The sequence below is a fragment of the Psammomys obesus genome, unplaced genomic scaffold, assembly GCF_907164565.1.
Source record: "Psammomys obesus unplaced genomic scaffold, mPsaObe1.curated_primary_1811, whole genome shotgun sequence".
Classification (NCBI taxonomy): Eukaryota; Metazoa; Chordata; class Mammalia; order Rodentia; family Muridae; genus Psammomys; species Psammomys obesus.
Window position 1 is genome coordinate 20,266,204 of NW_026596046.1, and position 14,225 is coordinate 20,280,428.

The following is a 14,225-nucleotide window of genomic DNA, read 5'->3' on the forward strand; positions in this document are numbered from 1 at the left end:
CTTGGGTAGAGTATGAGTGCCATGGTTAGAAACTGGCCCACGTAAGCACACTGTTCCTGACAGCAACTTTGAAAGATCTCAGATCCCTGGCATCACAGGCAGAGCGCAACAGTAGCCGCTCAGGCTCTGCCTCTCTGGCGCTGAGCCTTCTTCCAGGCACATACTCAGGAACGATGGGTTCTCAGTTCTTCCATCTAGCATCATAACTGCCACCCCCCCCCACCTCTTTGTCTGCAGATGTGAGCATTGGATGATATGTTTCTTGATCCGCCGATGACCATCACGGAGACACCTGGACTGAGACTCTACCAGGGCAGATTGTTTGTGGGCCTGGAGACAGGCAAAGGGCCAAGCTTCAGCCTGTGCCTGCTCAGGGTCCACACTGGTGACAAGGATGTGATGGAGAGCATGCCTCCCATTTGGGCGGAAGTGAAACAAGGAGAAAGCAATGCGCGTACACAGATGGAGCTGGGATTCAAAACAATCCTGACAAGGCTGGAATGACGAGCCAGATGGAAAGAGGCTGTGAACAACAGGAAGTCGGACAGGCCAGTCTCAGCCCAGAATGCAGGGACATGGTTTAAAGTGGTTCAATAGCAGCCCATGGGAAAAGGGCTTGGGGGCCTTCATCCAGCATGGCTCTTTATGTCTGTGAGGTGGTGCTTGGCTGAGCTCACACTCTGGAGAGAGGTGGGTATCCCACCTACAGGCAGGGATCCGACTGAGCCAGCAACGTTAGAGCCGGCTTGTTACATTTCCGTGCCAATCACATGGTGTTCTCATTAAGGGCGACTGCTTGATTTTTGAGGCACCTTAGGTCCTGTTTTCTGTGATAGGAATACCCTCTTCTCTTCCATAGCTCTCTCTTCTTAGCACATCGTTTTGAAAGTCAGAAAACAAAGATCCACCCAGAGTGATTTTTTTTTCCCTACTCTACTTTCCAGTCGACACAATATTGCTGGCATAAAAAGTATGGCGGTTACAAGTCTTACAAACCAGTTTCCCAGCAGGCACCAGCTGGGTGTCCTCTGTTTAATTCTGACCGTATCATCAGACCCACTGGTTAAGGGTTCAGTCCTATAAAAAGAGATCATCAGACCCATTAACCCACTAGGTTAAAGGTCCAGTCCTATAAGACTGCTCTCCAACTTTAGATCTGATCACTGGCGACTGGTGTCACGTGTCCACACTGGCAGCGAGCCAGGCTCGCTCTGATAGAATACTTTTTGCTAATTGGATGGAGTGGATCACGGGACTTTGAGAAATACTTCCCTCATGTTTATCATTCTTTTTTTTTTTTTTTTTAATAACGAATTCAATTAAGAGGTAAGCATGGCGGCACATGAATGTAATCCCAACACTGGGATCTGGGCTACAAGCAGGAGGAGCACCACTAGTCTGAGGACAGCCTGAGCTATGTAGCAAGTTTTGGTCCATCTGAAGCTACAATATGAGGTCCTGTCTCAAACAAACAAGCCATATAGGCAAATACACAGAAAAGAATGCAATGAAGAATACGGGGGAAGAGTCAGAGGAGAGAAACTCGTCAACAAGTTCAAGACAGTCCTAAGGGCAAGGATAAGTGAGCTCCCTGAGTGCCGTCCTGGGTTTTTATGGAGGTTTCATTATGTGGACGTAGTTAGTGACATCTCTGGTGTCAACTTTCCCTCCAGTTACTCCCTATTCCTCAGTGGCTGGAAGGAGATGGAAGGGTCAATCATCCTGCCACATGCCTGGTTCCAGCCAGCTTCCCCTTGAAGGAAGCCGACAGCCCATTTACAGCTGAGGCATCACAAGACATGGCTTCTATAACCCCAGAGCCTACAACAGTCATAGGAGCGTTGTGTTAGAAACCGTGGTCAAAGACCAACTGTATGTCCTATCACAATTTCATAACAATTGCAACTCGTCTTGGTCCTTTGCGGGGTGCCAGGTGGAGTCCTGCAGCTGTGGTTCTTGTCCAGCAGTCTAGTTCTTGTCAGGTTGTATGCATTTCCTCCTGCAACAGTTACAGCCTTCAGCTGGGGCGGGGTGGGGACCCAGCTGTATCCCCGAGTCCCTCATTAATAGTCCCTGGAGCTCATCTGGACTCCTCCTGCCTCTGTCCCTGTTGACTCAACAGCTGTGGATGGACAGTGGCTGGTGTGGATGATGCATTTTGGCAGCTTTTTTTCTCAGGCCCTGGCTCTATGCCCTGGGAAGATCTCACACTTCCTATCTGGCCTCTCTCCCTGGCCTTGCCTCCAGCTCTTGCTACTTGAATGCTCTGACCTCTTTGGTCACTTCATCCCACAAGAAGTCACATGCCTAGAGTTTCTCTGACAGTTACGTACTCACTTCCCTTCTCGTGGAAATGTCAGAGGCATGAGCTTTCTTAAGCCATCAGTGGACCAAATCATCTTTCCTAAAAGATGGCCCAGCTTTTGTGAGAACCTATCACACACAGCTCAACTGGAATCACATGCAGTTCATCCGGTGTAGGATGCTGAGGAACCCACTCCTGGGTCTCTGGGGCAGAAGCTGTTTCCTGAGGCACAAAGACCCTCTTTCATTCTGCCATCATGATGTGAATGACCTTACCTATTCTGGAAGCACTACAGAGAATGTGTTGCTAACATAGCTTAAAAAGCAAGACCTTGTCTCTATCTGGTGTTTCAGCAGCTCAGTTCCTGTTTGTGAAATCAATCTAAACTCAAGCTGCAATGGCCAGGGAGGAAGCAAGATGGAATAGAGGTGATGTTTCCTGAGGTACTGGGGTCTTTATGTCTCTTGTTAAATGGCACTGCTTCCTACGAGACACTGCCTCCTAGTGACACCCACTCACAGGGTAGCTGTGCAAACAAAACTATGACTTTTTACTTTTTTAAGGTTTGAGATAGGGTTTTTCTATGCAGCCCTGGCTGGCCTGGATCTTACTCTGTAGACCAGGTTGGCCTCAAACTCACAAATCTTCCTGCTTCTGTTATGCCGAGGTCTTTTCTTTTTTCCTTTTTGTTTATTTATTTATTTTTTAATTTATTTATTCTATATCCCAGCTGTAGTCCCCTCCCTCATCCCCTCCCAATCCATCCTTCCTCCCTTTTCTCCTCCCATGCCCCTCCCCAACTCGGATAAGGTAGGTCCTCCTCCCCTTCCATCTGACCCTAGCCTGTCAGGTCTTGGAGACTATTAATTCTAAATTTAGATGAGGGAGGGGGCCACAACTGGGATGCAAGCTGATTAAATAAATAAATAAATAATGAAAAATAAACAAGAAAAGTTATATTCCATGTTAACACAAAAGTATTTGGTTTTCTTTTTAATTTAATTTAATTTTTATATCTATTTATTACAACTTATTTACTTTGTATCCCCTCTGCAGCCTCCCCCTCATCTCCTCCCAGTCTCACTCACCCTCCCTCTTCTTCCCCTATGCCCTTTCCCTAGTCCACTGATAGGGGAGGTCCTCCTCCCCTTCTATCTGACCCTAGCCTATCAGGTCTCATCAAGGCTGGCTGCATCATTTTCTTCTGTGGCCTGGCAAGGCTAAGGTCCCTAAAGACCACCAGAAGCTGGACCTCATATGCAAGAGCAAAGAGCTTTATTCGGGCTTAAGCTTAGTCTCTCCAGTGCAGTGGATCAGAGAGGAGAGCCCTGAGCAGCTGCATGGCTAGGTTTTTATTTGGGGTTTGAGCAAGAACCTGTGTTCTGTCCAGTTCACAAACCCCAAAAGACCAGGAATAAACAGACTCCGCTGTAAATACATAAGGTTCTTTTTATTGTAAATTACAAGCTGCAGCTTGGGCCCACAACACCCACCGCCAAAGCGGTGGGAGCCAAGCACCCTGTGCTCAGGTTAGTTGGTGATTTAAAGATTCTGGTCCATCCCAGCATGCCCAAGGCAGGGGCGATTCCTGCCTGGCAAGCATCTATTGGTCAAAATGCTACATTTTGAATTGACTGGCTATAGGAGGGTCCCCAGACGATAATGACCTGGTGTCCCTCCCTAGGGGGATGGGCCAGTCCAGTTTCCTAGCAGCTGTATCTCTAGTGGGTGGGGAAAGAATGCAGTAAGGTGGTCCTTCCCCTCAGGGCATTACTGGACTTCTCCACCCACCTAGTTCAGGCCTTAATTAATAATAGCTGCTAATTTTTAATCTTTTGGTCTCTCATCTGGAATTCCCAGCTTAGCAGTTACATGATTGGGTATAATTGGGTGACATTCAGCAAGGGCAAGTTTTTTACAAAGTGATTGGCTAACTAACATAACTAACATTGAACTAGCTATCTGTAGACCTCAGGAATGTTAGGTTGGTGGGCTGCCCAGCACAGATGCCCCACCTGTTAAGGGTATATTGTATAGATTTTTATTTCAACTAAAATTGTAAATAAGTGAACAAACAAAAATGAATAGGCAAACACTCAATGATACCAATTTATCTTTATGATAAACAAGTGGGGCTTCTGTGTAAGCTAAGTTCAGCAGATCTGAGGCATGTGATCGGCAAAACAACCAAGCCATTCTGTGCCATTGCTGCCCATTCTAATCCCCTGTTCTGCTTGGGGAAAAGTAAACAAAGAAAGTGCTGTTACATTTAACATGCATGTACAGAGCTTTCCTGTGTCAACCGACTACTAACTTCCAGATCAATTTAACACGAATAATACATTTAAAAGTAAAAAAAAAAAAAAAAAAATTGTCCCCTAGATTCTGAAAGTCAACAAAGGATGCTGTTGAGTTTACAGGATTTTAGTTGATTGGAGAATACACCGAGGCTTTGACAATTCAGCCATTGTTATGCAATGTAACTTGCTGCTTAGTAAAAATTCATTCTTTTCAATAAAAAGTATGTGTGTGTATGCGTGCATGTATGTATATGTGCATGTGTTATGCATGGATGCATGTATTTATGCTTGTTTGTATGTATGTATGTGTGCATGTGTCATGTATGTATGTGTGCTGTGTCATGTATGCATGCATGTGTCATGTATGTATGTATGTGTATATGTATGTATGTGTTATGCTGGAGAACAGTCTTGAGTGTGATCCTCGTGAATTCAGCTCATCTCCTTTGAGACACGGTCTGTCGATGGCCTTGAGCTCCCTCCCCTGTTAGGCTAGACTTCTGGCAGTGCCGAGTGCACGCTTAGTGGGGTCACTGTGCTCAGATTTTAAAAAAGAGCTCCGAAACGCAACATCAGGATGGACCTTGGAAGGGAGAGGAGGCCTCGGAGCTCCCCGATCTGAGTTAAAGGAGACGTGGACAAGGCTCCCTGGAGCTAGGAAGGGTTTATGCTTGATTTTCTAATGATAGAGACATCGGGCAGATAGGCCCTCTGGCTGCAGAGGATGTGATGTTAGGGAACCATAGAAGATTTTATCCAGGTTGAAGACAGTCCCTTTCATGCAGCCCAAGAGAGGTCATGTGCTCAGTGGTAAGAAAGGTGCAGGAAGCGAGGGGGTGTTGGGGACAGATGGATGACCCTGGGGGCAGTTGTCTTTTCAGTGCTACTGGGGCAGTAGCACATGTCTGAGGAGCCAGTGGTGGTTCCAGGCCAGACGCTGACACTTCTCAGGTCCCACCTTGCTTCCTTCTGTGAGCTAAAGCTCCTAGGAAGAAGCCACAGGTGTGGTGGAGATTCTGTAAGGATGACTGATTGAATTTCCCGATTGTGGAGAGTTGGAATGTGGCAGATCGAGAGCCAGATTATCTTGACTATTGTTGGTCATTCTGTGGTCCACTCACATCTTGCCTAACATCTCTTTGACTACTAAACCCTCCACTGGCCCCAGAGCTGAGGATGCCAGAGCTGAGGGTCAGAACAAGCGTTTGAGATATAGAGCAGAGATTCTCCACTTCACGGTACTCTATCCAGCTGATATTTCCACCGACAAATTTGGAACACGCCTCAATGTGTGTATTCTTGGTCTATGATTATATTGAAACTTGGCTCAGAATAAATGATCTCTTATTCTTCTTGAGGTAGACACATGTTTTTTAAAGGATGTGCATGTGTGCGTGTGTGTGTGTGTGTGTGTGTGTGTGTGTGTGTGCGTGTGTGGCTGCAAGTTCAAGTGGATGTTGGAATCCAAACTTGGGCACCCTTGCCTGCTCAGCAAGAGTCCTGACCGGTGAGCACTCTCTCCAGCCGCACGGGTGGTTACTTCCTGGGGGTCTTTGCTCCTGCGGTCACCTCACATCTATTGTTTCATTCTTATTACTGGATTAGTCCAGGAAGCGCAAGCATGCTCCCGAATCTCAGGTCTTTAAGAACTCTGCATGTTGCACCGTGCTCTGCTCGCTGGGCCCCATCTAAGTCTCTCTTCATGGTATCCATTACCTCTAGTCCAGGCCACTTCCTAAACCCAGCGCAATTTCCCCTGGCACTGCACGGTAACTGCTCTTGTCAAGAGATCTCCTTGGTCCCAGACTCGGTGGGTGCTTCTCCAGTCTTGTCTTCCTAAAGTCTCCTCTTAGTGATAACGAAGACTCTGATGCTTAATCCTTCCACCATCCAGTATTTTTTTTCCTTCTTTTCAACTCTTGTTGCTGAATAATTTAAATCTCTCTCTGTCTCTCTCTCTCTCTCTCGTTTCCTCCCTCCTACTGAATTTCAAATGTTGGAGTTATTGAGTTACCGACAGCTCCAGGCCAGCAGTCTTGTCTTTGAGTGCTCTGTATGGGGAGAGGCCTTCTTTCTGCTTGTGGCTCTCTGTCTCTGTGTGTGTGTGTTTGTGAAATTTTAATCAATGATAGCAAGAATGGATACAATTCTCTCCTGGTGTATGTGTGTGTTGTGTGTGTGTGTATGTGTGTGTGTGCGCGCGCGTGTGCGTGCGCGCGCACACTTAAGCAAAGATTTCTAAGTCTTTGCTCTGACTTCCAGCCTTGCATATGCTGTAGCTGTCTCAGGGTCTCCACATGGGCATTTCAGACTAACCATGACTCAAGCAACATCACCTGTGTGTTAATCTTCCCGACAGATGTTCCTGCCTCGGGATGACCCACCACTGAGTTCCTTTACAGGTGGCTTCTCAAGCCAAACCCTAGAGAAGTGATGAGGGGGAGGGAGGGGAAAGGGGAGATCTTGGGCTGCTCACACCCTGCTTCCTTCCTCTTTGGCATACATGCTTGGTTCTACTCAGGTTTCTGCCTTGCTCCTTCTCATTGAAAGAATGATTCCAGCCCAAGGAAACAAAAATTTTGCCTGAATTCACCTGTGGGCCTCCGTCCCTTTGCTGATAGCTTATGAGGCTTGGATGGCCTGCATCTTCCTTCCTTCCTTCCATCTCCACTGCATGACTGTTTTCTTTTGGTTCACACTAAGTCCAGCCACACTGCTCTCCTCTCTGTACCTCAAGCCCACTGACTTCCTTTCCAGATGAGGCCTTTGAGGATTTCTCTTTATTCGGCCAAAATATATATCCTTGCTTTTTCTGTACGCTACTCCTCTCTCTGCCTTAGGAAGTCGACAAATACCATCTTTTTAGGAGTGATTTGCTAGCCCTTGTCTTTAAAAATCCAGTGTAAAACGCTAATTACTAAAGCAGCGGTTTTCTTTAACTCCAGCAGCTTCCAAAATAATTGACACAGAGAAACTATGGTTTATTTTATAAGTTTAAAGCATTGGAGCTGGGCAGAGTCACAACAAAGACAGGGAGGTATACTAACAATATGCTCATCTGTGCAGCAACCAGATCTTGGGGGGGGGCGAGTAATTAACATTAGAATACACAGCATCAGACCAAACCCCAATAATCCAGCACCCTTTTGCCTACTGTAATATTACCCTGGGTAATTTTTTCTTGTTTGCTTATTTATTTACTTATTTATCTATCTATCTATTTATTTATTTTTTAATGTATCTTCTCCACTAAAAAGGTTACCTCCATGACAATAGGGACCTTAACATTCATGTTTCTCATGGTGTTCACATCATGGAGATGTGTACCAGGCATTAAAAGGTCTTTAATATATTGAATTGAAGGTCAATGAAATGGGTCTCTCGATGTTTTGCCCCTTTCATCTGACCCTAGCCTATCAAGTCTCATCAGGACTGGCTGCATTGTTTTCTTCTGTGGCCTGTGATCAGAGAGCCAGCCACTGAGTTCATGTCAGAGATAGTCCCTGTTCCCCTTACTAGGGTACCCACTTGGATACTGAGCTGCTATGGGCAACATCTGAGCAGGGGTTCTAGGTTATCTCCATGCATGGTCCTTGGTTGGAGTATCAGTCTCAGAAAAGGCCCACATGCCCAGATATTTTGGTTCTGATGCTCTCCTTGTGAAGCTCCTGTCCTCTCAGGTCTTACTATCTCTTCCTTCTTTCATAAGATTCCTTGCACTCTGCCCAAAGTTTGGTTATGAATCTCAGCATCTGCTTTGATACACTGCTGGGTAGAGTCTTTCAGAGGCTCTCTGTGGTAGGATCCTATCCTGTTTCCTCTTTTCTCCTTCTTCCAATGTACATTCCATTTGTCTTTTTGAGTGAGTACTGATCATCTTACCCAGGGTACTCCTTGTTTAGCTTCTTTAGGTGTACAGATTTTAGTATGTTTATCCTATATTATAGGTCTAGTATCCACTTATAAGTGAGTATATACCATGTGTGTCTTTCTGCTTCTGGGATACCTGACTAAGGATGATCTTTTCTAGATCTCACCATTTGCCTGCAAATTTCATGATTTCCTTGTTTTTAATTGCTGAGTAGCATTCCATTTTGTAAATGCACAGCCCACTGTGAATGATGCCATATATGGGAAATGCTCCTGGGGTGTATAAGAAAGTAAACTGGGCAAGGCATTCGGAACAAGCCAGTAAGTGGCTATACCCTCTGCTTCCGTTCCTGCCTCCAGGCTCCTGTCCTGACTTCCCTTCATGATGGACCCTGACTTGGACGCTTAAGCTAAGTAAATACTTTCCTCCCCAAGTTGATTTTGGTCAGAATGTTGTATCACAGCAGTAGAAAGCAAACTAGGACAGGAGTGTTAAATCTCTAATAACAATTTAAACTTAACTTAAAATGATATTTATAAAAAAAAAAAAAAAAAAAAACCTCACACTTCTTTTTGTCTGGTGCTGTCCAGCTTAGTAGAGTCTTGATGAGACTATTGTGTGCTGATTTTTCTTTTCAAGTTTATTATTCAAATAAATGTGATTGATTGATTGGCCGATTGAGTGATTGGTGATTGGTTGATTGATCTAGACAAGCTATATAGCCAAGAATATTGTTGAATTTCTGATCCTCCTGCTTCCACCTCTTGGGTGCCTCAATCTCTCATTTCTGGTCCTACTGTGACCAAAGCTTGTGCTGTAGTATTTGGAGGTTACATCTGCGACAACAGAGGCGTCAGGAGCGCTTGCTTTTTGCCCTACTATTTCCTGTTTCGGAAAGCAGTTTCCTTGGAGTTGTTCCTTTGATCTCCTCTTCTGATTCATAGTTGCTCCTCCCCAAGCATGGGGAGTGCTTCCAATCAGGGGTGTTATTTGTGGTTGTTCCAAGTGTGTTGACTGAGAAGACTAAGCAAGGGGGATGTCACTTCCTTGGCCTTGGATCCCTCCTTGGCTGAGCCAAGGCAGGGATTCTGGAACACATTCCACACCTTTCAGCTTCTCAGGGTCGTGCGTGAGTCCAGGCTCATCTTACGTGAAGCATATTCCACAATAGATGTCTTGACTCCTGAAGACCCGGCCACTGGTGCTTCAGACCACTGATTTACATGCAAATGTGATTTTCCTGAGGCACAAGTGGAGTCTTTCTGTAAAGCAGGTTTATTTAAGCAAGGGTCTGTAGGAAAACTTACCAGAGTGCTGTGAGAAAGGAAAAAGAAGCCTCAAAGGAAATATGGTAAAATAATTAAAAATCGTTATTATGGGTTGCAGGGTTGTGGATGACTTTCTGTTGTCTTTTCTAGCAGTCTGCGTTTTCTAAAGTTTCTGTAGTGACCATACATTTTGTTTGCGTTGTGGGGAAAAAAAAATCTCCCAATCTTTCACATAAAAAAGGGAAAGATTGAACAAATAAAAAAGGGAAAGATTGAACAAAGGAAGGCAAGAAAGAAGAAAGAAGAGAAAGAAAGAAGGAAAGAAAGGAAGGAAGGAAGAAAGGAAAAAGAAAGAAAGAGAGAGAAAGAAAGAAAGTTAGTTCTAGGGGGTTGGAGAGAGAGAGTGGCAGTTAAGATCACTTACTGTTCTTCTAGGGACCCAAGTCCAACTCTCAGCTTCACGTCAGTAACAGAGCTGACAACTGCCTGTTACCCCCTCTCCAGGGTATATGACACCCCCTTTTGGCCTGCTGAGTCACTGACATGCAAGTGGCATATGCTCATACAGACAGACAGGTTCTGGAGTGGCTACATATGTGTGGTATACATTCACACAGACAGACAGGCCCTGGGCACCCACATATGAGCGGTACGTGTTCACACAGACAGACAGGAGACGTGCATATAAATAAGAGTAAGACAGATCTCTTTTAAAGAGATTCTATTATAGCAATGGATTTGAGCGAGTAATTGTTATGTGCCTCCATTGCAGCGCAGAGGAGGAGAGAGTAAGGGGCATGGGTGCTAGTTTGGGATATCCTGGTCTAAAGTGTCAGGCACCAAGGTCTGATTGTGCCTCACCTTGCTCCTTGCTCAGAGGCCGATTTTCTCTTCTTGGTGGGAGAGTGGTTGTGGTGGGATCTTTTGGATTCTGCCTCCTAGAGGGTCCTTGCTGGTGTCTTATTTTGACCAAGTGACCTTGCCTTTCAGGCCACAGCAGAGAAGTCTCCTGGAGCCTACTTCCTTCCTGAGTTTGCACTTTCTCCTCAGGGAAGCTTCCTTGAAGACACCACAGGGGAACAGTTTCTCACCTATCGCTACGATGACCAGGTAAGACAACCGAAAAAAGCCTCACCTTGAGCTTTGCCTTTCCTACCTTACCATGTTGGTAAGGGGCTGGGGAGAGGCCTAGTTCGTAGGAGCGCTTGCTTGTTGTGCAAGCAGAAGAGCTTGAGTTTGGGCCAGCAGCACCCACACAAATAGCCACGTGTGGCTCCTTGTGCCTGGAAGCTCAGTGCAGGACCATCCGATCAATGAGGCCCCTTGGCTGTCAGCCTAGAAGGTAAACGTGGAGCTCCGGGTTCCGTTAGAGACTGTCTCAAGGGAATAAAATAGAAAGTGCTACAGGAGGACAACCAGTTTCTTCTGGTCTTCACACAAGCACAGGTGCGCACGCAGATACACACAGACACGCGTACGCCTGTGTATGCGCACACACAGCATCTACAGTGCCTCTGGGAACAGATCCTTGACATCCTGCAGGAACCTGAGGCCGCTGGCTGCAGCGGCTTCCTGTCCTGTGTACAGCTCAGCTCTTCCTGGAACACTGGCTCAAGAATGACTCTTGTTTCTCTCACGAGAGATGACGTTTTCGCTATCACTCTATTTATTTTCCCAGAGGGAATTATCCGAAGATGCTGACTGTGTAGATCTTGCCTCTTTGTCCTCTTAGCTTCCAGTTCACTTCTTATGAGGTGGGGGATCGGGGTGGGTCTCTGCAAGCATCAGAGCCAGCAGGGTAGTGAGCCACATGAAGCAAGAAGGAAATCTGGTTCAACACAACTCAAACTCATGTTGGCTTAAACTTCTAGAGTCTGACATTGGGTAGTTTATTGTAAGAATATTCGGGGCAAGAAGTTTCCTGGTGATCCTTTGCGCACAAGGAGGCATGATTACATTGAAATGCTCCTTAAAGTACACATCACCTTCATGAAGATGGGTCCTAGAGACGACACGTGCTATCTCAAGGGCCTGGGGGAGGATCTGGCGTGGTCTCAGTCAGACATAGCACAGAGCTCATCTGGCTGTTAGCCACCTCTGGTCCTGGTTGTGGGAGGTTGGGAGACTGACTATACAGATAATGCAAAGATCACCTAAACTAGTAGCCACTTCTGGTCCTGCCTGTGGGAGCTTGGCATGGACTGGCTCTACAGATGGTGCTTGTTACCAGGCTACTAACCACCTCCCTTCCTAGTCTTCTGGGTGGGAAAACGGGTTATACATCTTTCCACTGAAGAGACAGCCCGGCATGTTTAACACTCTTGGTTTCCCTGGTGCTCATCTGTGAGCTCATGGACCGTTGTGCTCTCTACAACTTCTTGTAGGAGCATCAGCATCTTAATTTACTAAGCCCATTGCTTAGGCTGAAGCAGACCATGTATGCAGTGTGTGTGTGTGTGTGTGTGTGTGTGTGTGTGTGTGTGTGTGTGTAACTCACTTCATGAAGGCTAACTAGAGAGTTAAACTGTGATGAGGAATCGGTCCTTTTAGATTATGATTCCCTTTCAATCTAAATTCACTATGTTCACATTTAAGATTAGACAGGTTTTTCAGATAACCTCAAATTGTGACCTAGAATGCTAGCTCTGCCAAAAGCAGAGTTCTAGCTGAATACCTGAATTCCAGGGGCATTGGTAGAAAACAGAAAGTGGAGATTTAAACCCACTTTGCCACCTAGAGGCCCCAAAGTAGATGTGGGCACAATCATAGCATCATGGCACATGGTGGGCTACAGAGGGAAGGCCAGTTTCTGACATCATGGCACATGGTGGCATAGAGGGGAGGGCCAGGTTCTGGGACCAGCTGCCTTGTCTTTAGCTTCGTGGTCGAAGGCCAACACCATGAGGTCAGTGTAGGCGGACCTAGGAAGACAGATCTCAGGAGGAGCAGCTCTGAGGGACTTAATCAGTTGACATGGTGTGTGTGAGATGCAAGCACAGGGAGCAGCTCTGGGGTGGCTGGATCTGGCCTGGGCTGTGGGTGAGAATGAGGACTCAAGGCTCCCCCAGTCTGAAAGTCTGGGTGCAGATGAAAGCATGGGGCAGGGGAGCAGCTGGGGGAGCCTGTTGCCCGGGACTCTATTTCTCCCAATCCTCGGGGCTTTTACTGAATCACCTACCCTTGGTATGCTTAGTTCTCCATCTGGGTGGGCAGTGAGGGGCAGGACTGTGACCCAGAGGATGCCCTGTTCCCACATGGCTTCACAGATCACAGGGGTGTGATGAGACAAGATTAATTTTTTTTTAACTGAAAAGTTCAACATTCAATCACTTCTCCCAAGTTCCCCAAAACAACTCATCCATGGGAGCTGGGCTGAGCCAAGTTGCTTGTAGGTTCACATCATTAGCCCAGCCATTTGGGGCTGGTTCACAATAAAGATGCAAATGGCATTAAGCTGTGTTCTGCCTTTCTATCCTATGGGTCTTCAGAAGATCTGTAGCTTATAGCTCTCTCTAAGCCAGAAATCAATGCTCCAACAGTTTTTCAAATGAGAACTTTGGAAAAACCAAGTGAGGAACAGTAAAGAATAAAACAGAGTGTCTGGAGTAAGTAGCTATATATTTTATAATTAAAGTATCTAATGCCTTCTCCAGGTTCCACAAATGTATTACATGTAGTAAAGCAACTATATAAAAAGGGTGGGTAAGGGGAACTAGTCCCTGTTAATTTTTTCAAATGTTCTAAAGCAGATCCTAAAAGTGGAGATTTTTACTTCGGGACACTTTGTTCCAGGAAGCCCAGTGAATAGCACGTAAAACCATTTTGTGTTACCTCACACTGCATTTCTTAAAGGGAAAGGGGCAAGACCCAAAGCAACGAGCCAATAATGGCACCCGTGCTCCTCCACTAAAGGGGAAAAGAGCAGGCGCTCACAAACTGGCTGTATCTTCCAAATGCGTGTCAAGGTTTAATCCTGGTCACTGTTAGCCCGCCTTGGCACCCATTCTCTCTCCCCTTAGTTCTGAACATTCAGGTTTCCCTGTGATGTCCTACTCTCTGGGATGTCAGAAAAGATGGCGTCATCTAACATGACCAGCCTCACAATGGGCAAACGCAAACCTCTGTCTTGCGGCTATAAGAACAAACTTTAAAATCAATTAAGGAGGAAAGCTCTGAGGTCGGGCTGCTTTAGGTTCACATTTGAATGCTAATTTGGCCATTTTCTGTATGTGGCTTTGGACAAGTTACTTCTCTGACTCTCGGTTTGTCTTCATTGGAGTGGAAACGTTGATGATATTGCTTTCTGGAGACTGTGCGCTTCAAGGTGATCATGTATGCATTGTTTTCCTTGCACATGTGAGCATTCAGTCAACGATTGTTACTGCTGACAATGTTATTCATAGGCAGCACCTGCTCTCATGTTGGGGGATTCCCCAAGTAACATTTTAAATTTAGTCTTGCTGGGGCTGGAGAGAGAACTC

The 14,225-nt window shown here is 46.0% G+C and overlaps 1 protein-coding gene across 1 annotated transcript in view; it reads left to right on the top strand.

Moving 5' to 3' along the window:
- The window catches only part of Adamtsl3 (ADAMTS like 3), a 272,928-nt gene that overhangs the window by 31,891 nt on the left and 226,812 nt on the right, over positions 1-14,225 (top strand). The window contains 1 exon segment of the mRNA XM_055623245.1: positions 10,687-10,854. Within this exon segment, the coding sequence (XP_055479220.1) occupies positions 10,687-10,854 (168 nt within the window).